We start from the raw sequence: 22,329 nt of genomic DNA, 5'->3' as shown, positions 1-22,329 counted from the left end.
GGGGTCCCTGTCTGCCCTGGTTCTGTGGGGACAGAACCTCAAACCTGCTCCCCACACCTGGGACAGAACCTCACCTGCCCAGCTCTGGGGACAGAACCTCACCTGCCCAGCTCTGGGGACAGAACCTCACCTGCCCAGCTCTGGGGACAGAACCTCACCTGCCCAGCTCTGGGGACAGAACCTCACCTGCCCAGTCCTGGGGACAGAACCTCACCTGCCCAGCCCTGGGGGACAGAACCTCACCTGCCCAGCTCTGGGGACAGAACCTCACCTGCTCCCCACACCTGGGACAGAACCTCACCTGTCCCCCACACCTGGGACAGAACCTCACCTGTCCCCCACACCTGGGACAGAACCTCACCTGTCCCCCACACCTGGGACACCTCTGGGTACAGGCAGCTTTTCCTGGAGCTCTCAGCCCCCAGCCCTCCCTCCCTCGGGATGGGGCAGGGGGACACCCAGCCCTGCTGGGCTCCCTCACCCCCATCCTCCCCTGGGGAATGTGGCTCCACAGGAGATCCCAGCTGCTCCTGCTGCAAGGAGGGAACACTGAACAACTCTGAGTTTTCTCTCTGTTTTGAAGTGTTCCCTCCTGTGAGTCAGTTGTCTTTCCTTCCGTGGGGCTGAGTGGCTGCTGGGGCTGTGTCACTGGAGCCAGCACATCCCAAGGGGCTGCTGCAAAGGCATGGAAAAGATTCCATTTTTTAATGTCATTTAACAGAAGCATCCACTTTGGCCAGGGCTATATTCAGTCTATGGCCCTGTTAATGCAGCCAGCTCCTCGCTGCTGTTGGGACACAAACAGGGAAGGGGGAAGCCAAAATACTGGAGGGTTAATCCAGCAAATCCTTGTCTGATTATGAGGTAGTAAATGCTCAGTGGGGAGACTCCTCTTCTAGGTGACCTTTGAGAAAATAAACCATCCCAGTGTGTGTTAAGGAACCTCCCCACACTCCTAGACACCCCAAAGGATAATTTTTAGAGTTCTCTGAGGAAAAAAGAACAAGAAAATACATCATAAAGTAAGAGCTCTGATAGAGACACACATCAGAGCTGTCTCAGCAATGCCACATGAAGATGTCCTGGCAACAAGGACAGCCAAGCAGGAATATTTGACACTGGTTTTGCTCCAGGCAGAATGTTTTCATCTTTGTTTCTGTGCTGCTAAATTCAAACAGTCTGTGCAGATACAACAGCACAAGCTTCACAAAGAAGGTGGAAATCAAAAGGATTTGTTGGTCCAAAATGCATAAACTAAAGCAGAAACGGGCCTCCAAGTCATGTGCCACATTCAAGAAGCCTGGGGAACACATGCAACCACAACCACAGGGGATTTGATTTAGTAACTGAGCCACTGAAACTGCACTAAAAGCTAATGAAGCCAACCATAAAAATCAAATTATGTTCAAGCTGAGTCCAAAGTCTGTGTGTGGGTCAAAAGTAAGAATGAGAAAAAGCAAACAAGAAATGAATGTATTTGGGGTTATCGTTCCAACAATGATAGATGCTTCTGTTTGGATATATTCCATATTTGTGGCAGCTGAGCAGGTTTCTAACAGATCTGTCAGCAGCAGCAATCCCTGCTCTTTGAGCACTGAAGCCCTGTTGAATGTAAGCACTCTGCATTCGCTCCCTGACCTTTATGCTTAAATATGATGATGTGGCTCCATCTGTCTCACTGCCTCACTTTAGCTCGAGACAATCAATATTTGCTTTTCCTTTAGCTGCTCTGGATATGCACATTATGGGGAGCTTTTGGCAGAAGGATGAGGGAAAGCTGTGAGGAAAATGAAAGATGCAACTGCATTCAGAAATCTCTCTCTACTTTAACCTGTTCTTTCTCCTGGTAATGAAAAGAAAACTTTTGATAATGCATGTTCTGGGAGCTACTGGAGAGCAGGAGGAATAAACTGAGAAGTCTCAGGATCATTTCAGGAAATTCTGAATAGAGAAAACCTGCACCAAACTGTCAACACATTTATCACCCTTAGAACGTGCATAAATGCAAATTTTTTTAGGAGGGAATTAAAGTGGATGTTTGGAGAAAGTCCTCAACAAAAAGGGGATTATTTTTTTAAGGATGTACTAAAAATCCCAAGGCTGATGTGACGGTGGAGGACAGCCCCCAGCACAAAACCTGTCACACCAGAGGCTCTTCCCTGGAACCCAGGTGGTGCCTGGGCACCAGAAACATCTTCAGCTTTGAGCAGCAGGTTGTGCTCAACCCTCCAGACCTTCATTACCTTAATCAACCCTCTGGCCTTAATTACCCCACAATTCTGGCAGGCCACAAAGGGGACAAACAGCTCCTGCCTGGAAACCCAGAAGCCTAAACCCCAGCTTGACTAATAATTTAATCTAAAGTCTACAAGTGCAGATAGCTGCTTACTGCACAGAATTAAACCTGCCTCAACAATGGACAGGACAGAGAACTGCAAAAGATCACTCAGGGACCCAGGTCCACGTGTGTGGTGCCTTTCAAACTGTACCTCCAGCACAGGGAATTCAATCCCTGGTCTGGAAAGGGCAGCAGCTGCACTCAAGATGATAAAATATTCTTGGATTTAGACCCTGAGGTCTTACCAGCCGTGGCTGCCTCATGCAGTATTTTTACTGTTGTGGTTCCCTGCTCATTTAATGGTTTGTCTTCGTTGGCAAGTCTTTAACACCACAGGTCAGTGAAATGTTCAGGAAATAGAGATTTTTGTGCTGCTTCAGGGCTATGAGACTTAGCATTAAACCCCGATGAGAGATCTGATTGTGTCAGCACTCTTTGGGGGAATGAATGAGTTGTTGGAAGAAAGTAATTCTACCCTTTCTAACTCAAACTGCGACCATACCAAAAGTCTTGCTTCAAACTGGGGGAAATCAAAACGTCAGTCTGCATTAGGAACATTCTGGGTGATTCTCTGCAGCCCCTCGTAGGACTTTTTTTAATTAGCCAATTAAAGGTTTTCTGAACCAGTTACAGCCTTTACACATTATTCAGGATCCCTTACTCATGACTTTGGGGTCAGTAACTAGCAGAGAAACAAACTCGCTGCTTTATTTGAACAAGTATGACTGATGGACTGAGAGGCTCAGGAAATGTTCTTTGCAGCTCTCTGCAGCTGAAGACTAAATATACTATTGTGCTGATTCTGGATGGGATTCCATGCCTGCATGTGATTTTAGGCCTGCAAATGCACATTGCTTTTCAGTCAAGGATTACACAAATTAATGAACAACCTGTTCCTGGTTCCCCAAAGAAAGCGAGCCTGGTGAGCAGAGGGGCAGGGCTCTGACATTTCTGCACAGCCCCCTGGGCCTGCAGGGAATTGTCCCCATTCACTCTGATTCTTGGAAGCTCTTCCAAAAAAGCACAACAATTATCTCTGTCAGCTTTTATCAGGAGATGACAGACATCTCTGGAAAACAAAGAAGGGTTTTTAGAGCCACCCCAAGAACAAAGGGAGAGCAGTGAATGGTTTCCAGTAGGACAAAACCACTCTGGGAAGCAGAAACCTTAAAGGGATTCACCCAGAATCATTGCTGCTCTGGACAAATTCCAGACAAACTCGGGGACAAATTCTGATTTCAGCTGGGAAGTTACTCTGCTTCAAGTCAGCACAAGGTTGCTCAGCATCTGGTCCTGCAGCTGTCTCCTTCTAAGCTATTACTTCAAAATAATGTTCAAACTTCCCATCAAACACAGCATGAACGGATTTAAAACTCATGAAAAGTAGAACTATTAAATTTATTCCTTTTTTTCCAAGGATTTCTGTTTCTTTCTGAAGCAAGACTGCCCACTGCAGTTAATGGAGCTCTGTTTGCTATGAGCAGAGGCCAGTGCCTTCCCTGCACTGAGGACACAAGTTTGAGTCACCAAGGCCAAAGATACAAGGCAAGGTCTGGGAGGTAAAAGGGCAAGGGATTAGTCATCCACCAGCCAGCCCAGCCCCAAATCTGACATTTTGCACAGTGAGAACAAGTCTAGAGGCGAATTCTCCCCATCCATTGTTGAGGAATAAAATTCCCATTAAAATAAAACATAAATACAGTAGTTGAAGAGTGAAGCAGGAGGAACAGTATTTCATTCCAGAGCTCTTCCAAATGATTCCTTATGCCAATTCATCAGAATAGATTTGTTGTTTTTTTAAGATTATAAGTGTGTGTTTTTGTGTGTGTGTGTGTGTGTATAAATTATTAAACAAAAGCTTCTCTCAAAATAAAACCACTGGGAACCTCCATGTAATAAAATGAGTCACACCAGGATGCGATGACTAAGTGGGAGAACAGGGAATTCCACTCCCCATGCCAGCTTTCTTCATGATCAATTTTCTGTCAACAGGTGATGGGAGCTTGTCTCTCTGCCTTTTGTTTATGCCAAGAATTATGATTATTTTTCAATATTCTCCCTAAACAATTAAGCTGAATAATCAGGACCAGGCACAGTTCCATCAGGCGCCCCCATAGTAAACAGCGAGCCAGGGAATCCAGGCCAGTAGTGGCTGCCTGTGTTAATAAGGATTTACCAGCTGTAAAATTCCAAAATCTTGTGTCATACGGGGAAACCTTCCAAAACACTGGATTCCACCCTGTCTCGCTGAGTCTCTAACAGCTATGGCAACTCCGTTTCTGCAGCCACACACTCTCCTGCATTTTTCTCTGGGTGAGCCTTAGATTTTTTCCTGTTTTGAAGTGTTTTTCTGGAATCCCTGGTCGGGCGATTGCCCCGGAAGATTACGAGAACACCTGGGGCAGGCAGCACATTCCAGCCAGGGGGAAACCTTTGGGGAGAAAGGTTTGCTGGCTTTCAGCAGCTACAGCAGCAAGGAAAGGCACAAGGTGCCTCATTACCCTGAAACTTTCTAATTTGCACAGCACAACCAGGCAAACCAATCCTCCCGATTAATACTTGTTACCCTCACATTCAATATTTAAAGTTGTTTATTTGTTCAAGTAGCAAAGATCTCTTTTGAATGAACTGGGGAAAACACTGAAAGTTTTTTTTAAATTCTTGTCTATTTTACCTTGAGTTTGCCTGAGAAGATTGCATCATTAATGTTGCATTATTAAGTTCACAGAGTTAACTGCTGAAAATAGTTTGCTGTTTTCTGCAGACTACAGAAAGCGACTGAGCTTGCTGTTTGGAACACAGTGAGGAACTGACCCAGCAGAAAAGGGGAACACTGCTGTAGACAGTGCTGGAATTTCCTTTCACTCTCCCACAACGAGCATGATCTTACCATCAAACCAAGACAGCAGCAGCCTTCTCTTCATGTGAAACCTGCCCTGATGCCTTCCCACCACGGTGTCCTGTAGGGCACTGTCCTGCAGGATCCCTGGAAGCCCCTGGCACACATTCCATGGCTCGTTTCCAGCGTCTGGGGTGCAGCAGCTGGGCACTGTGCAGAGCCTCAGCCCCACTGAGCCCCACTGAGCCTGCCCTGGCTGGGCTCTCCCGCAGCCAGGACACGGCCACGCGTGTCCCAGCACCGCTGCTGGGCTCCAGAGCTGGACACTGCTCTGTCCCAGGGGCTGTGCACACCTGGGGGCTGGCACACCCCACTTCAAAGGGCAGCACCTCCTCTCCTCACCCTGCCCGAGCTGGAGATTTATGGTGGAGCCGCTCCAAGGATGGATGCTGTGTTTGGGTTGTTCCTCCACCACCCACATTGTCCTAGCGATGATTCACGGTGTCCATGTGGCCACCAGAAGAGCTTGGCAGGGGAAATCACAGTCCATTTGCACTTTTCTCCCTGAGAAACACAAACCTCCTCTATCACTGACAGCAGAGCAGCAGTAACCAGTACACAAATGGGAGTAAACACAATGCAACCAGCATCTGACTCCCAAATTATTACATGACAATTAAAATAAATAAAAGGGGGAATTCCAAATCTCTTCTTTTCTTTAACTGCACTGTAAGATCTGGGCCCCAGCCAAACACTAACACCCTTGACCTGCACCCTATTCCAAGTCCTTGACAGCTCCAAGACTGCTTTTCAAGCTTTCTCTTCCAGATCAAAATTAAAAGGACACAGTCCCCAATCTAGTTGCTTCCTCTGACCTATTTTAGTTTAGCTGGGCTCAGTTTTGTGTCTCCAAGTTCAGATCTTCAGACTCCATCAGCCAAACTCTGCTTTTGTGTGCTGGGCTTAGGGAATTCATGAACTCCCCTGGCTCACAGCAGCTACATTTTATGATCGTGCATCGGCAAGAGATAACTGTAAAAAGAACTCAGAACCCAAGGCCTGCATGCCAATAAACCTCAGCATTCAGAAACTGAGTGCTATTTATGCATCAGCATTTCAAACACAAGCACTTTATCCCCTCAGAGCACTGAGCTCCAGCCCCTTCACTCCATTTCCTGCTGCCGTTTCCTGTCGTGAGCCGAAGCTGAGATGTCCCAGCCCTGTCCCCGGCGAGCTCGCTGCCACCGCCTGCGGCTCGCGTGACACTCACAGCGACATCCCCACACACTTCTGGGAACTGCCCTTCTTTTCCAGGTATTTCTATGGAAAAATATACATATCTGCAGCTCTGTGAAAAGCCAAATGGATCCTGCTCATTCCTGCTCACAGAAACATGTATTTTTGTCACAAATGTGACCAGTTCCACGTTCCTCTGTGTTGTTAATGGTGGGTGAAGAATTGTCTGCAAGCTCCAGAGGAAATGGAAAGAGGTTCTGAACGTTCTCCTGAGGGATGAAACCTAATTTACAGTTGTGACCCCAAAATGCAGCTCCCTGGGTTTTGCAAAGCTGACGCCCTCCCAGCCCCGCTTCACCCAGATCCCAGGGGCACCCAGAGTTTGGAGGAACAATTAACAGGAGAAAACCTGGCTGCACAAAAATCCTTGCAGAAGGATTTTTTTGGGGGGGGTGGGAGAAAAAGAGCCTTGCCACTCTCACCTTAAACACTGGACACCCAAGCCAAGGAGCTCTGTGGAGCCTGGCGTGCCCAAAGCTGTGGGATGGTTACCTACACCGCTGTTCTCGCCCCTGTTATCAGCACAGCTAAAACCAGTGGCAAAATGGGAAATCCAGCACCACCTGCTAGCACAGACAAGGTTTGTGAGCTGTTAAAATGAAACTCTAAGCAAACCAAGCTTCCCCTGCGAGCTTGCTGCATCTTCCTGCCTCGACAAAGGTGTGATTGTTTCACAGGCTCCGGGCAGCGGCGCGCTCTGGAAGAGACACAGCGCTCTGCGGCTGGGCTCAGGCAGAGCTGGGCTGCCACCCACCCCCAGCACGCTGCTTGTGGCTCACCCTGGCCCTGAGCAGCTCCTCAGCACTTTCTGCACGGGCTCTGCAGGGCAGGGCAGCCCTGGGTGAGCTGCTGCTCCTTCCACCCAGCACTGCTCCATCGGCACCTGGGGCTGCACGGCCGGGCTCACTGCTCCGGGCTCCTGCAGCCCCCGGCAGTGGCAACCACAGACAGACATCCAGCTATCCTAAATATCCTAGATATCATAGATATTTAAAACTGTCTACAGTGCAGAATGAGGGAGGCTCAAAGTCTCAGGAGATCCTGATTTTCAGGTGAGCTGGGACACTCAGCCTCTGACAAGCCAGGACAAAGCAATTCTCAGTTTGCTGCACTCAGCCCATGCATGATCTGCATGTCCAGCTCAGCTTCTTAACCTTCCTCACCTCAGGACGTACCTACTAAATAAAGAAATCTTCGTTTAGAAGCACTTGGGGCACCTCTCTCAGAGGTGCTGCTGCACTCTGGAGCACACAGAGAACCACTCAGCACGAGTCCCCCAGATAACCACTGCAAACCACACAGACTCCTGAGTCAGCCCAAGGATTTGACTCTGCACCTCCCATCCTCTGAACTGCCCTTCTGCCAATCCTTTATTCAGAGTCCAGCAGACTGAGACTGCCTGCAGAGGCTGGGGGGAGGCAGGATATGGAACACCAGCAAGCAAATCCCTGCTCCAGACTGGGCACTGCCGCTGGGATCAGTCCTGTCTCTCCCCTACCAGGAGGTAAAATAAGAGGAAAAAAACCCTGCAGTTTCCCCAGCAGCGAAGAAAAGCTTTGGATTTAGTGTGGAAAATGTTGTTCTTTTTACTTTCTAACATCTCTTCCAGCCAGAGCCTTCTCTGCTCTCGTATGGAAATAGGGGCAGGGCTTTTGGGATGTTTCCTCGAAATGGCATCAGGAGCCACCTCCTTTGAGTGTGGATCATCTCCTGTAGTTACTGCAAAACATTCTTGGGACAGGTAGCACTGCAGGCTGCCAAGATGTTCCCATGTCCCTTCCCGAGGCGCTGACATGGTGGAACAGTGGCAGCACAGTGGGAAGGAATTAATCCATGGGCTTGAAAGGAAACAGAGCGTGCCAAAAGAATTCCTCTGGCTGCACAGGCTCAGCTGAACCTCCACAGCTCTTCAGAGCCTTTCATACCTGCAAAAGCAGCCTGGCTTGCTGCTGGTGTGGGAAGGAGCTGGGACCTACAGAATGCTTTTTGCCCCCCATGTCAGCAGCTGCTGCCCATGGATGTTCCTGAATGTACATTCATTTTTGGCTTGAGTCTCACTTTTTTCCAGTGGCATTACCCATAGATCAAGCACATGCTGCTCACTTGGGCAATGCAATCTCTTAAACTCCTTGCAAGTCACCTGATATATCACTTAAGATGCCTCTACCGCAGTTCACTGACAGAAAACTTCCAAGCACCAAGTTTTCTTAACAGCACAAAGGGAACACAAAGTTTACAATAAAAAATATGGAAGGAGAAGGGATGGATTCTTGTATCTCATTACGTGCATAAAAATAATTTTATATAAAAAGACACATTATGTTTGCTTTTTCTGCACAGATTTCTAAAGGGAACAAAATGCCTGTAGTTCACATGAGTAAAAAAATGTTCATTTCAATGATGATTTCTACAGTAGCATTCACTAAAGACGAGATGAAACAAGCACAGAGGAACATGTAGTGCTCATCTCCTTTCTCTGATAACAAATCCTGTCCCTGCTGATTCCCAGTGCCTGGATTCTTGTGAAGCAACAACACAAACAGCTGCTCCCAAGTGTAATTTTACTCACGTGGATTTACTTACATGAACTTGAATGGGACTGCTCACTTCAGTTAATCACGAGCACAAATCTAATGATGAGATTTGGCACTACAGATCTGCCTTATCCTGTTAGGGAAAGTTGGGAAAAACCTGCCTTACCTGATGTTTTTTCTGTGAACACCACCTTGGACTCTGCTGTGAAGTTCTGTCCAGTGAGAATCATCTGCTGTCCTCCATAAACCAGGCAGCTGTCAATGTCTTGTCTTTCAACCATTGGAAGCTCATGAGCAGACCTTTGGGCTGTGGACAAATTGCAAACATGAATGAAACCAACTCTGTTTTACCAGGACTTTCCAGATCTTCCCAGAACTATCCACAGATTGATCTTGTCATCGTTACCATCCGCTGACTGCCAAAGCAGCTTCTCCAGGGTGCTAAATTTAGGTCTGAGAGGGAAAAATAAACTTACTCAAGGCATTTTATTTGGAAACATTCAGGAGTTGGCTGCAGTGGTTCAGCTGTGCTGGCCCTGCTCCTTGTCCTTGAGAAAGGACAGCTTGGATGAATGAGCTGAAACTTGCCCATGCCTGTTTCCAAGTCAACGGCCAAATTTTCAAGTGCAGGCACACTACAGCCCTAGAGCCCAAAAATTCCACCTGCACAGAGGATTCCACTGAATAACACTGAATTCCTTCAGAGGGGAAAAAAAAATAAAAATGAACCTCTTCTCCAAAATCCCACTGCCTCCCACAGGGCGCTGCCAACAACAGCTCCATCTCCATCCCCGTGTGCGGGCACCAAGCCCTGGCTCGCAGGAGGGGCAGCCACGAAGCCCCAGCCATGATCAGGAGGGGTCACACCAGGACTGCTGCAGCCCAGGCTTCTTCCAAGCATGTTCTGCAGAAGCCTGAACATCTGAGGAGCAGGGCCCTGTGTTACAGACAGTCTGACTATGAAAGACAAGGCAAGGTAGGGCGGGATCCAGATGGACACAGACACCATCAAGGCTTTCTAAGGTCTTTACTGTCCTTGGCCACGAATTTGGAGTGTGACTTTAGCAAGTTATTCTCTCCTCCCCCAGCCAGAAAACCAGGACAGCAGCATCTCTCCTTTCCTCTGATCCCATTAGAACAGCCACTTTCATGGTCAGGAAAGCTCTGGGGAGCCCTGGCCACCATCCCTGCAGAGCCATCCCAAGTGCTTGCCATCAAGCTGGGGGAGCTGAAGAAAGTGAAGATGTGAGAACTGCTCAGACAGCTGGAAAATATCAGGAGCTTCCCTGTGAGCAGAGCAGGTGGGCAGCAGCTTGGGGCTGGTGAACTGTGAGTTCATGACCTGCACTCAAACTCCTCCAGATTCATCCACCCCAACTGGAAGGGCCTCCAGAGGATCCTGCTCATCTCTTCCCCAGCTGCCTTGGCTGGGTTTTAGGTCTCCCTGACAGAGACCCCAAGCACTTGTGTCTTCACTGAGCACCGCTGGCTGCTGAGCCAGCAATGAGGAAATGTGATCCTGGATGTGCAGTGCTGGCCCTGATCACAGGCAGGCAGGCTGTGACCTGACCTGGCACTGCTCTTCTGCTCTGCAGCCCTCGCACTGACAGAATTCTCTCATCACCTGGAGAAAACGTTGGAATGTTTGGTGAGAAAACTCAAGCATTAAACCTTTCACAGCAACTTTTCTAGCTCTGCTGAACCCTTCAGGCACGAGACAGAGATTTTGCTCTTATTAAAGAATAGAGGTAATTCAAGAGTTGTAACTTTTTTAAGCCATTTGAGAGGCATTTTTGAAATCTATTTAAAACTATCTTAGGACTCATTGTTCTTTTCAAGTATATAACATTTGAGCTAATATACTGCCAGTTAAGAATATATATTTGGATTATTATCAAAGAAGCCAATAATTTCTTTCCCAAAATTCTAACATTTTTAATGGGTTCCTGATTGGATTTATCACAAAGACAGATCTGTAACCTCAAAGACTTAAGACAAAATGACACTTAAATAGCAATCATCAAAAAGCATGTCTGCAACAGTCAAGAGAAAACATTTAAGTATTTAAGCATTGCCCTGGACACACTTTATTCCTATTCAATCACCAAATTTCACTTCCAAAACATCCTAAATCATCAAAATTCCAGATTAACTGACATCTCTTTCCAGCTTCATCGTGTTAATAGAGAGCTTGGTACCTGCCATCCACAGATCAGTGGTTTCCAAGGCTTTTTCGACATGAGGAAGGACAAATTTTATCCTGGATGTGACTCTGACCCATCTCAATTAGGTTTGGAGCTGCTGCACCTGGCCTGACTTTGGGCATCTCCAGAGCTGAGCTTGCCCTGAGACAAGAGGAGGTGCAGACCTGCTGGGCCTCAGATGTGCTGCAGAATAATCCCATTTGCAGGAGCAAATGCAGGATTTTCCATTTTCCATTTTCCAAGGTCCTTTTTTTCACCCAAGCCTGGAAGAAGGCTTCACCCCCTTCCCCATCTCCACCAAGAGGTTCAAGGTTCAGTGTGGAGCTGCCTCAATAGGATTTTTTTTTTTTCCTCTGCAAGAAATATTAATTGCTAATAAATCCCCTTCCTCTAAGGCTCACGATGGGTGCGCTGCATGCAATAATTTCACACTATTCCTTCTCTTCCCCCAGGGGTTGGCACTTCATAAAGTGACCTACAGCTACTGGAGTTTATGAGCTTTGAATAAACAAAACACTGTTGATTTAACCAGTTGGGGTGTTTACTTTCAATAGCAACAGTTACTGACATAAGGCAGCAAAGCAAATGCTACAGAAATACTCACACTTGGCCTGAAGCAGTGTGTCAACCTATTAACAGGGGACATTATTTTTCTATTTTATTTGACTGTTTGCAAATCAAGATGTCATGGACTGGTGGTGCCAAGAAATACAATGCATGCAGTGACACAAGACAGAAGGGGAACCACTGTCTGAGACCCTGCAGCACCTCCAGGGAGCTCAGCCTGCAGGGAGCTCTGCTCCCCCAGCCCAGGCTCCCACTCTTGCCAGGGCTCTCAGCCCCTCCCTGTGCCAGCAGCTGGTGAGGATGGTGAGCAGAAGGTGAGGATGGCCAGAGCCGGCAGTGAACTCCTCACCTGGGATGCAGACTGACCACCAGGGACTGTGCCAGGGCAGGCAAAGGTGGGCCTTGCTTCCCCACCTGCCCGCAGTGTCCACACCTCTCCTTTTGCAGCAGAGGGGAGATCTGGCTTTCAGGGGAAAAAAACCATGGGGTCTTTTGGGAAAACTGATTACCTGGAGAAGTCTGTGCCACCCATTGCTGCTGGGAGGTGACAAGGGACAATCTCAGCTGGAGAAACCTGGTCTAGTGGAAGGTGTCCCTGCCTGTGCCCAGGGTGGCACTGGATGAGCTCTAAGGTCCCAAGCCAAGACATTCTATAATTCTGTGATGAACTCCTGCTGGAGTGAAGCCCCTCCACACTCCCTCCAACACCTGCAGCACTGACTCCAGACCTCGGGTTCTCTGTGGTCCCCACTGCAGACAGCAGAGATTTTATCCATGTGGTAACAGAAGGAGCAGGACTGAGGCTCACGTGCAGCTCAGTGAGGACAAAGCCACTGCTGCCTCGGATTAACTCCCAAAAACGTGGCTGTTTAAGAGGGGTGGGGTCACAACTGGCACCCCAGTGCAGTGGCCTCACCAGAACAAATATTCAGATCCCTCTTTGGACAGATCTGTCTTTACCCTGCCTAGAGCAGCCCCAGTTCACCCCAGCTTGCTGGAAGCCTTCGAGCTGGGACTCACCACCCCTGACGTGTCTTTCCCAACTTCCAAAGGCTCTTCATCCAGAGCATGGATCAAGACTCCTGTTGGGTTTGAGAGGAGCAGATAGAGCAGGATGTCTGCTACTAAAATAACCCTGACCCCTGGAAGCAATAGCAGAGGTGTAATTTGCTATGGGATTAATTCTTCCACCTCAGTGCAAACCTCAATGAGCCAAAGAAAATATTTCATTCCTGCTGTCACACTGGATTTATTTGCCACAAGCTGCCTGTGGTAGGATTGATAGGAGCAGAGCTGCTGCGCTCACCACTTATCCAACTCATTAATGTTTGAGGCCTTTGATCCCCTCCATCACTCCCTGAAGCATCCTGAGCTCTGCAGTGGAAGACAAAGGCTGGGCAGCCGTGGGAGGACCAAGAGCAGGAGACATCTCCAGCAGCCAGGGAGACACCAGCAAGACACCACCCTAGAGAGAATCAAACTTCTGATGGGAGGGATGGGATAATTTACCTCCTGGTGGGAGTATGGAGCAGTGGAAGACTTATGAACCAAGTAAATAAAGCTAATTTCCAGCCCTCATGGGGAAACCTTGAAAATGTGGTCTAAACGCTCTGAAAAGAAGAACGCAGTGTGACTGACAACAGTTTCTAATTTGCTGCCAGCAAGACTTAATCAGCAGTTTGTGCAGAGCCATCCAAGCAAAAAGCACCAAAAATAGAGAGCTTTTCTCCACCTCCTCCTCTGCAGATAATTGATGATGTCCTCGCAAAGGAGGAGCGACAAGCTCTGATGGCAGCAGTGTCAGATAAGTGTGATACTTTCTATGAACCGCAGCCAGCTCACCAAGGCAGCGTGTGATTAATGACAGGAAAACCATGGCTTCGCTTCACTTCTCTGTCACTCATCTCTGTGGCTGTGCACAGCATTGCCCTGCAATCCCTTCTGGAGGGGATCTGCTCGCCTGAAACCCTGCCCAGCAGCCCACTGTGCTCTGCTGGGGTGATTGCTTTTACCACCACTACAGACAAGAAGTAAACAGGAGTTACCCCTTGGCTCTGACTTAAACAATGAAGTGCTTTGGCTGCACGTTCAAAGTGGCAAATGTTGTCAGAATTAGCTTTTACATTCTGTGCTTCAAGAGAGAGAAAAGGTCCTTCAGAGAAAGCACCAGTTTTTCTGTCAGCTGCACTTGCATCAACCGTGTGACTGTCTTGAAGTTGAAATGAAAGGGGGAAAAAATTAATTTAATTCAACTGGAAACCACGATACTCCCATAATAATCATGGTTATGGTTAAACTTGCATCTAGGTATCTCCCAAGTGCAAAGAGACCATTTGTTTCTGTTTTTCTAGCTGAAAAAAGCAGGGCTCCCTCCTGCCTGCTGCTGTGTTCCAAGCAGCACAACTCCCAGCCGAGGAAAAGCACTGGCTGCCTTGCCAAGACAACATTCTTCTACATGACTAGCTCTTTCCTCTGTAGTTATTAATGTGTCACAAATCATAGGCTCAGATTGTCTAATATTATGGGAAAATCTACTAGAAGGAGAGAAAAATAAAGGAAACTTCCAGGGAAATTGATTAAAGGGAAATAAGAAATTTGACCCAATTTAATGGAACAAAATACGGCCAATAATAGAAGCTATTTAAATTCCTCTAGATGGACACACGGTTCTTTAGCAATAAGTTTTGTTTGTTTTGCTTTTTTACCACCTTGGAACATCTATTATAAGAACAAGATTTTAGTCTCCTTCTCTCGTGCCAAATGCAATTTAAGTTTGCATTTTAAGGGATTCATGAGCACAGCTCAGGGTCAGCAAACATGGATTCTAAAGCAAGAACTGTGACAGGCTTTGGGAAGGTTTAAAAGGATTCATTAGAATAAAAACTGGGGCACAGGGGAGGACACTCCTGAGAGTGTCAGGCATGTGCATGGAGCAGTTTTTGGTTGCTGACAGCACAGAGCAGAACAAGCTGCCCTACTACCCTGGATTCCACCCTGTCCTTCTCTGCTCCAGGATGCTTCCGTGGAGGGGTGGAAACACAAGTGCAGATGTTGGGGCACCCAGCCTGAGCTCCCAGAGGTCATGACAAATCTATCTCTTGGAGAGGCAGCCCAGTGTCAGCGTTTTCAGTAACACCAGAGACCACCCACTCCCCGAGAAATGAGCTCCAGCTCTTGGTGAAAGGCAAAGGAACAGAACTGATGTTACAGAAATCGCCCTCATGGCTCAAAAATAATGGTCTGCAAGTGCCAAACCTCTCCAGGGGTGATTTTCCACGTGGCTGTGACTGAAGGGACTGTCACCCCTCACCTGCAATGTCACCAGCAGCTCTGTCACAGCCCTGCCTGCCCAGCAGGAGCTGGTTCATGCCTCGAGCAGCAGCCTGTCCCAGCAGGGATGGACATCTGGACACAGCCCTGAGCAGAGAGGGGCAGGGGTCCAGGCCAAGCACGACACCAGGCTCTGATCCCACTCGTGGGGCTCGCTGCCAGTTCACTGACCCAGTGTGGCCCAACACCAGGAGAAGATTTCTCTCACCTTTCCAGCACACACCTACAAGAGAGTGGTTTCCCACACCTGGCTGAGTGATCTCCTGTCGCTACAATGGTCAGGAGGATTTCAAATGCCTCCTCAGTGGCTTCAGGATGGATCAACAGGAGAAAAAAAGCTGCTGAATTGTGCAGGCTTGTGTGGGTCTGAGGTCCATTTTAAGGCACAACTGATCATTTAACAACACATCACCCCCTCCCACACAGCTGCCTGGGGAGGAACTGGCTCCGGATGATGCTCTGAACCTGTGAAATCCCCTCCGAAAATCTGTCAAGTGCTGAAAGTGACACAGATGAGGTGGAAGCAAAGAGCCCTCTGAAAAGCAGCTATTTCACAGGTCTTGCTTCACTGCAGCTAATGATCTGCTGACACTGGTGGGACTTCCTCGGGATCAGCTCTCGGATACACTGGTGGTAGCAACAGCGCTCAGGGGGAGCCCTGGGAAGGGGAATGAGCCGTGGTCCTGGAGCTGCTGCTCACCAGGGCTATCCCAGAGGAACATCATTGCTGCTACCAGACAGGAGGGATCCCGGGGAGACATCCTGGGGATAAGGGTTCTCAGGAGGCCAGGACAAAAACCACCCGAACAAAGCAGAAAACAAAGGGGGAAAAAGTGAATCCCAGCAGCACAGAAGGTGGGACAAGAAGAAGACATCCCCCAGCCCCAGTGCCCCTTCTTGGCAGGGCACCTGAGCTTACCTGGGACTGCCTGGCAGCTCTGCAAGGTGGGCAGGGTGTCAGGGACAAGCTGAGGTTGCCTCCTCTAGGGAGATTTAGATTTTTGCTAATGCTGGCTGAGCCCACTGATGCTTCTAACTATTTTCCCAGAACTGGGCTGGGATCAGGAAGTGCTACTGAAATGCAAGAATGCTGCTAAATATGCAACATCCACACTAAATGGCAGAGGTTTATTACTCCAGATCACCTCATACCCCGCTTGAGTTCAGGAAAGCACAGTCCTTAACCCATCTCTCCAAACTGCCTGTATATCCACTATTCCAAAAATAAAACTTTCTTATTTTATTTCCTTGGGGATCAAATACATTTTTTTTCTTGTAGGAGCTTTGCTGTCTCCTATGCAGCCAACATTTCAATACTTTAATTATGAAAAAACCCCACCAACAATAAGCCACTTATACTGGTATCTCCACTCTTGGCTTTCTTATGCCCCTAAGACTCATCAATGCAAAGACATCTCAGAATAAATGCCTCAGCATCTTAAGGCTCTGCCACAGCAGTCACTGCACAGGCAAATTAGGTGTGTGCATACAGTTTGGAAAATTGTGATTTATTCTGCAAACCAGGCCCGGATTTCTGCTTGAAATGCAGCGATGGGCACAAGCACAATGTGCCATTGTGGAAGGGCCCTAGAAATGCCTGGCTTACTCATGCTTGCTTTTCCTGAGGAGAATTTGAGTAGGTGGGGGGTGATCTGTGGGTTCCAGGCCCAGTCTCCTCCTGCCCTGGTGCTGTTTTCCTGCCCACAGAGTGTAGGAGTTACACCTGGAGTTTCCCCACCCAGGAGCTCCTCAGGGAGCGCTTCCTTTAGCAGATGGACCTTTGTTTCTGCAGGGACACACTTGGGGTGGAGGCCACTATTGTTCCAGCCATCTGCTCCCACAGAGGAACGGGACCATTTCCTATGGACAGAGGTGGTGGCTACTCCCACTGCTGTCCCTTGCCCATCACAGGGCCCAGAGACGTCACTCAGCCGCTAAAATGCTCTGACAGCTGGTACCTGCTCAGAAACACTGCCAAGAGATCATTCATAGCCATCATCCTCTCCCAGCCTTGCCTTGGTTATTCATCTGTACTGCTTTCTAAAAAGCTGCCATCAATAATTCACTAGCCAGTTTGATTTCCCACCCAGAACCGGCTCCTCTCATTCTGAGCAGTTGGCTTTAAGTAAAGTCTGCATCCCAATAAATACAATTCACCCATGAGAGGCTCGATGGCTTTCTTCACATGACTTATGGCAAGACAGGTTCTGCTGAAGGGGTGAGTCATTCAGCAAAGGCAGAGGAAACCTGTTCATTACATATTTGTGAAATCCCCAAACCACCAAAAAGGCACCATTTAACAACAAAAAGCATCACAGGATGCACAGGAAGCAGTAAAGTGGGCAGAGCCCTTCCAGAAATGACTGTGACACGGGGGCCTCATCAGAGGCCTCTCTTTCTCAGGATCCAGTCAGTTATAACGAGTGGGAGGCTCTGAGCTCACACACTTATGGGATTTGCACTCAGAAAACAAAACTGCCCGTTTTCTTCTGTCCCTCAGGGGAATACCAGAACTACCTGTGCTTTCCCAGCTTCAGCCTCCTGAGCTGTGCACCCCTTGGCACTGACAGCCAGAAAAAACGATGGTGAGAATGCACCTGAGGCTCAGAATCCAAGCTGTCCCTCCACTGCAGCCGTGTTCCTGCCACAGCCCTGCTCTGCTCACTCCTTGGGCACACAGGACTGGCCACGGTGCTCAGAGCAGGCCCAGTATGAATTCAGTTTGTGGAGAACAAGTTCTGACTGTGCCTCGGCTCAAAACAAGGCCAGGAAGGCAGGCTGCTCGCAGGCCCTGCCAGCGGGGACGGCGTCCCTACGCACACCCCACACTGCCCCGAGGAATCAGCAGAGAGCCAGCAGGATCCAGCAGCAACAGCAAATAAATAAACTCCGCAGAAGCCCCCAGACCTGGCACTCGGAGCTCCTCACAAGCCCCAAGGGCTCCTCACAAGCCCCAAGCACCCTGCAGGGCTGCCTGCCCCCTGAGCTCCTCTGAGGGCCGTGGCAGGGCGAGGAGCGGGGGCCAGGGATACTCACAGCACTCGATGGGGTTGGAGGCCGCCTGCAGGGACACGATCCTGCCGCTGGGCTCGGGGATGTGCACGCGGAACACGAGGCGCACACGCGTGTTCTTGCGGCCGATGTCGGTCTCGCCCTTGCGCAGCTCGATATCCGCGTTGCGCAGCTTCAGGATCCCCGCGCAGTCGATGCTGCAACACACACGGCCCCAGCTCAGCACCCCTGCTCTCAGGGCATCGAGCTCGGGTTTGGCTCCAAGCTCTGGGTTAAGAGCGGCCCTGTGTAGTTTCCCTGGTTAGGATTGGGATATTCCCGCTCCAGCAGCTACAGGGAAGAAATCCCGGATGTGCAGCACGTGAGGGATGCTGCTGGGCCTCTCCCCCCTCTCTGAAAACAGCAGAAGCTGCTCTCCAAGCATTCAAACCCCAAGTCTGGTTTCCCCAGTGCTGAGCAGGGGAGTGCAGAAGGCAGAAGCACCCTGGGGCAGGAGCTCCAGCAGAGCTCTCCCGACAGCCCAGCTCTCCCAGCCGCCCTCCCGAGCTGGGCACCTCAGCTCAGCCCCGCGGGGATCACAGCAGCTGGGGCAGCTGCTTACAGAATCCCCACTGCCTGCACCATCCAGGCGCCGGGAGTTCAGCTCCAAAGCAGCAACCAGACTGCTGTCTCCTCCTTTTGCACAGGGTGTTGCTACTGCTACAGCCTGGTCCAGGTCCCTGTGCCACCCTCCAAGCCCTGGGACATTGTTCCCAGGCAAGGAAGGGCCTGGCAGAGCAGATATTCATTCTCCCATCCACTGTGTCCCTGCACAAAGGGAGGGTGCAGGCAGCAGGATGGGGCTGAGCAGCAGTGAAAGGATTAGGATTGCTTAAATCCGCACTGCAACTTAATATTTGGTGTAAGTGCAGGCTGGCTTCTCCAGAGTCCAGCGTAACCTTGCAAACATGCTGTGCTAGGAAAATGTGACACTTACTTGTCAAGCTCAGCAATAGTTCTCAGAGCAGGCAGTGAGCACTGCTATTAAACAGGCATTGCCAGCCCATTTTGATATCAGTTCTGAAAACACATCATTTCTCTTCTTCTGATATGAATTAAAATCACATTTCGGGAGGTATAAGCCCCAAGCTGCTTCCTACACCCACACTGTTCCTTGCCCTTGCATATGTGCAGGGGTTTATTATTCCAGGGCTCCTCGTTAGGAATGAGGTATATTTTCTTAAAAAAACATGAAGAAAGAATGTGGATTTTGCAGTGAAGTAGGGGGGCTTTAAAACATAACTGCCCTGCCAGTTTTGTCAGGATCCTCTGAAGGATGGAGATGCAGCTCTTCCCTCTGCAGAGCAATCACTCTCATGCCTGGCACACATTAAAGCCTGAAGTTTTCAGACCAGTGCCCACTTCATCCCTCTGCCTCCATAAAACTGGAAGGAGTAATACAGACAAGATGTGCCTGTACTTGCTTTTCTGTTAACCTATTACAAGAGGAGATTTCATGGCCAGAGCACTTGGCTGAGTTCAGAAGAGATGTTTTGTATTCCATTAAATGTTGTAAAATGCATCCCACACCTTTCCCCTGTCTGCTGCCCCTGTTCCTCACCGTGCCCCTGCAGCACAAGGGATGGAGATTTGAGTCTTCTTTTCCTGAGTGCGCTACAAACCCATTCTGACTGTGCAGATGATGGATTCTTAGTGAGACACTGGATGCCCCACCCCTGGCAGCACCCAAGGCCAGGTTGGATGGGCTTGGAGCAGCCTGGGACAGTGGAAGGTGTCCCTGCCATGGCAGGGGAGGCACTGGGTGGGCTTTAAGGTCCCTCCAACCTAAACCAGTCTGAGATTACAGCACAGTCACTGCAGAAACCAGAACACAGAGCAGAAGTGCCTGCACGGTAACCTGATGGATGGGAACTCCTGCAGCAGCTTTAACCCAGGTGCTTGTAGCTGCTTTAGTAGAAAGGGTTTTGCCCTCATGAATCATCCCAACGTGCTCCAGAGCACCACTGCTCTTTTAAGTGAACATCTTTCTCCTTTCCAAAGGGACAGAACTTCAGTGCCAACTTAATCCACCTCGGCTTTGCCCATAAAAAGAAATCTACTTACGTTGCTTTCATGTTGTTTTTGGGTTCCAGGGGGATCTCTAACACTTTGGTGTTGCCAATGATCTTCTCGTAGCTGGTGGTGGTGACGGTTTTGCCCGTGATGCGATGGACCTGGTAGAAGGCGTGGGGCTTCAGGATGCGCTCATCCGCCGTGCCAATGAAGATCTGCAGGCCCAGGGGTTTGTTCTCCATGTACCCGTGCAGCTGGCAAGACATCAAAAACCTGCTGTCACACACTGGGCCTGCAAAGCCTTCAGGAAACCAAGATTTGCAGACATGTATAGATAAAGGTAATCTGGCATTGATTCACTGCTCCTTGAAGCTCATCCTTCCCCCAGGGGTTGGTTCACCTTCAACCATTCCTCTGGCACTGCATTAGAACACCACCTGTTCAGGCAGAGATTTGGGTTTGGGACTGAACCCCACAAGGATGTCTTAGCTGACCTTAGAGCCTGGGGTTTCTAGGCCTCAAGGACACAGACTCTTCTGCCTGTTTTGGGTTTTTTTAATAAACACCATTTGCTGCAAGGAAACCAGAATGCCTCCATAGACCAGGAGACAAGGAAATTTCTCCTTCTTTATTAACGTTCAAAATTACAAATCAAACCATTCTAAATTTCTCACATAACCAAAAATGAGAACCAGACATTTATCTACCGCATAGCCAGGGATGGAGCTGAAAGGGAACTTTATGGTCTGAGACATGCTAAATTTGTTTTCAATTACTCTGTCCACATACAAAACCTTGATGAAGCCATACAAAGCAAATAGTACTGGAAGATCAGAGAAAAGGAAGATTAAGCTAATGGTATTCATGGCCAAACCAGGGTTTTTTTTTTCCCTTTTTTTTTTCCTTTTCACCAGTCAGCAGGAGGTCTCCTTGCACAGAAGGATTAATTCCCCCCTGGAAGGGGACCACATGCAGCATCAATGCAGTGCTGGCAGCCTTCCCCCAGCATGGCAGATGTAAGGCTACACTCCCTCTCCAGAGCTGCTCCTGAGCCAGCACATCTCCTGGAGGCTCACAGAGACAGGACCCCGGAGACCCCTCCAGCCAAGGCCTGAGCGAGCAGCCTCCCCTGGCATCAACAGCTCCAGCAACAGCTCCACTGAAGGCACCAGGCTTGTGCAAGAGCAAAGTGCAGAGCCCAGCCCAGGCACAGCCCACACCTGGCTGGCACCAGCCTGATGGGGATGGGGATGGGGAGGAGAGGAACGGGGCAGGAGGCTCTGTGCAAACTCCAGCTGGCTCTGGGAGCACCAGGGCTGGGACTGGAGACACAGCAGGGCCAGGAATGGGATAAATACAGCAGCAGCCATGGGCACATCCAGAAACGGACAAAGAGTAGGAGATGAAAGCCAACACAGGCCAAAGTGACAGATCTGCTGGGAACAGGCACTGATGGAGCGATCCACAGCCCAGATCCAGTGGGAGCCACAGGGAAACTCACACTAAGCATGGGACTTTCAAAACCCAGCATTTCCTGGCCTTCAGTGCAAAGCCACTGTACCACCAAGAGCCATCCTGTCTTCAGCAGGGGTGAGGGGGAAGAGCAGTTTTTACGTCCTGAGCGTGTTTATTGTCATGCCTGACAGACTAATGCTTTGTGCATCCAGCTACAACACAACAGGATCCTCTGGACAGGAGGGGTTATTACAGTGACAGCAAAGCAGCTTTTGCTCTCCCCTCTGTCCTGGCAGAACAAAATCCCAGAGTTATGGGTGGGAGACTGAAACAGAGGAAAACAGATAATAAATTACAAAAGAAAATCTGCCCCTGGTGAACACAGTCAGTAGCAGCTGTAACAGAACTGGCTACATACACAGGGTTTAATACTGGCCACCTTTAAAAGTAATTTTAAGTATTTGGTCATGTACAGAATGAGTTCCCAAGACAAAACTGTTCATGGCTGTCCAATAATGTGCGTGCCTGTGGGTGTGTGCTGTATAAATGCATACAGGCTTAAGAGAGGAATTGATTCCCTGTTCATATGGCAATGTCTGTATTATCTGCTGGCCCAGGGGCATAAAACACACAGTAAAAGGCCTCCTGATCCTCCACAGAACCAGATTTTAAATCAGTTGTTTGGTCAGTGGAAGAAAATGA

General features: G+C 49.1%; 1 protein-coding gene across 8 annotated transcripts in view; it reads right to left on the bottom strand.

Moving 5' to 3' along the window:
- Positions 1-22,329, bottom strand: part of NFATC2 (nuclear factor of activated T cells 2) — an 82,006-nt gene that overhangs the window by 35,159 nt on the left and 24,518 nt on the right. For all 8 annotated transcript variants that reach the window (XM_014254191.2, XM_014254190.2, XM_014254189.2 and 5 more), the window contains exons 4-6: positions 20,224-20,426; positions 18,145-18,317; positions 9,174-9,314 (exon numbers count right to left, since the gene is read on the bottom strand). In XM_014254191.2, coding sequence (XP_014109666.1) covers positions 9,174-9,314; positions 18,145-18,317; positions 20,224-20,426 — 517 coding nt within the window. The remainder of the gene's footprint in view (positions 1-9,173; positions 9,315-18,144; positions 18,318-20,223; positions 20,427-22,329) is intronic.

The sequence above is a fragment of the Pseudopodoces humilis genome, chromosome 19 (assembly GCF_049639895.1).
Source record: "Pseudopodoces humilis isolate 2021_Gansu_Grassland_sample_001 chromosome 19, ASM4963989v1, whole genome shotgun sequence".
NCBI lineage: Eukaryota > Metazoa > Chordata > Aves > Passeriformes > Paridae > Pseudopodoces > Pseudopodoces humilis.
Note: the sequence above shows the minus strand (reverse complement) of the source record. Positions and strands in the feature narration are given on the sequence as shown.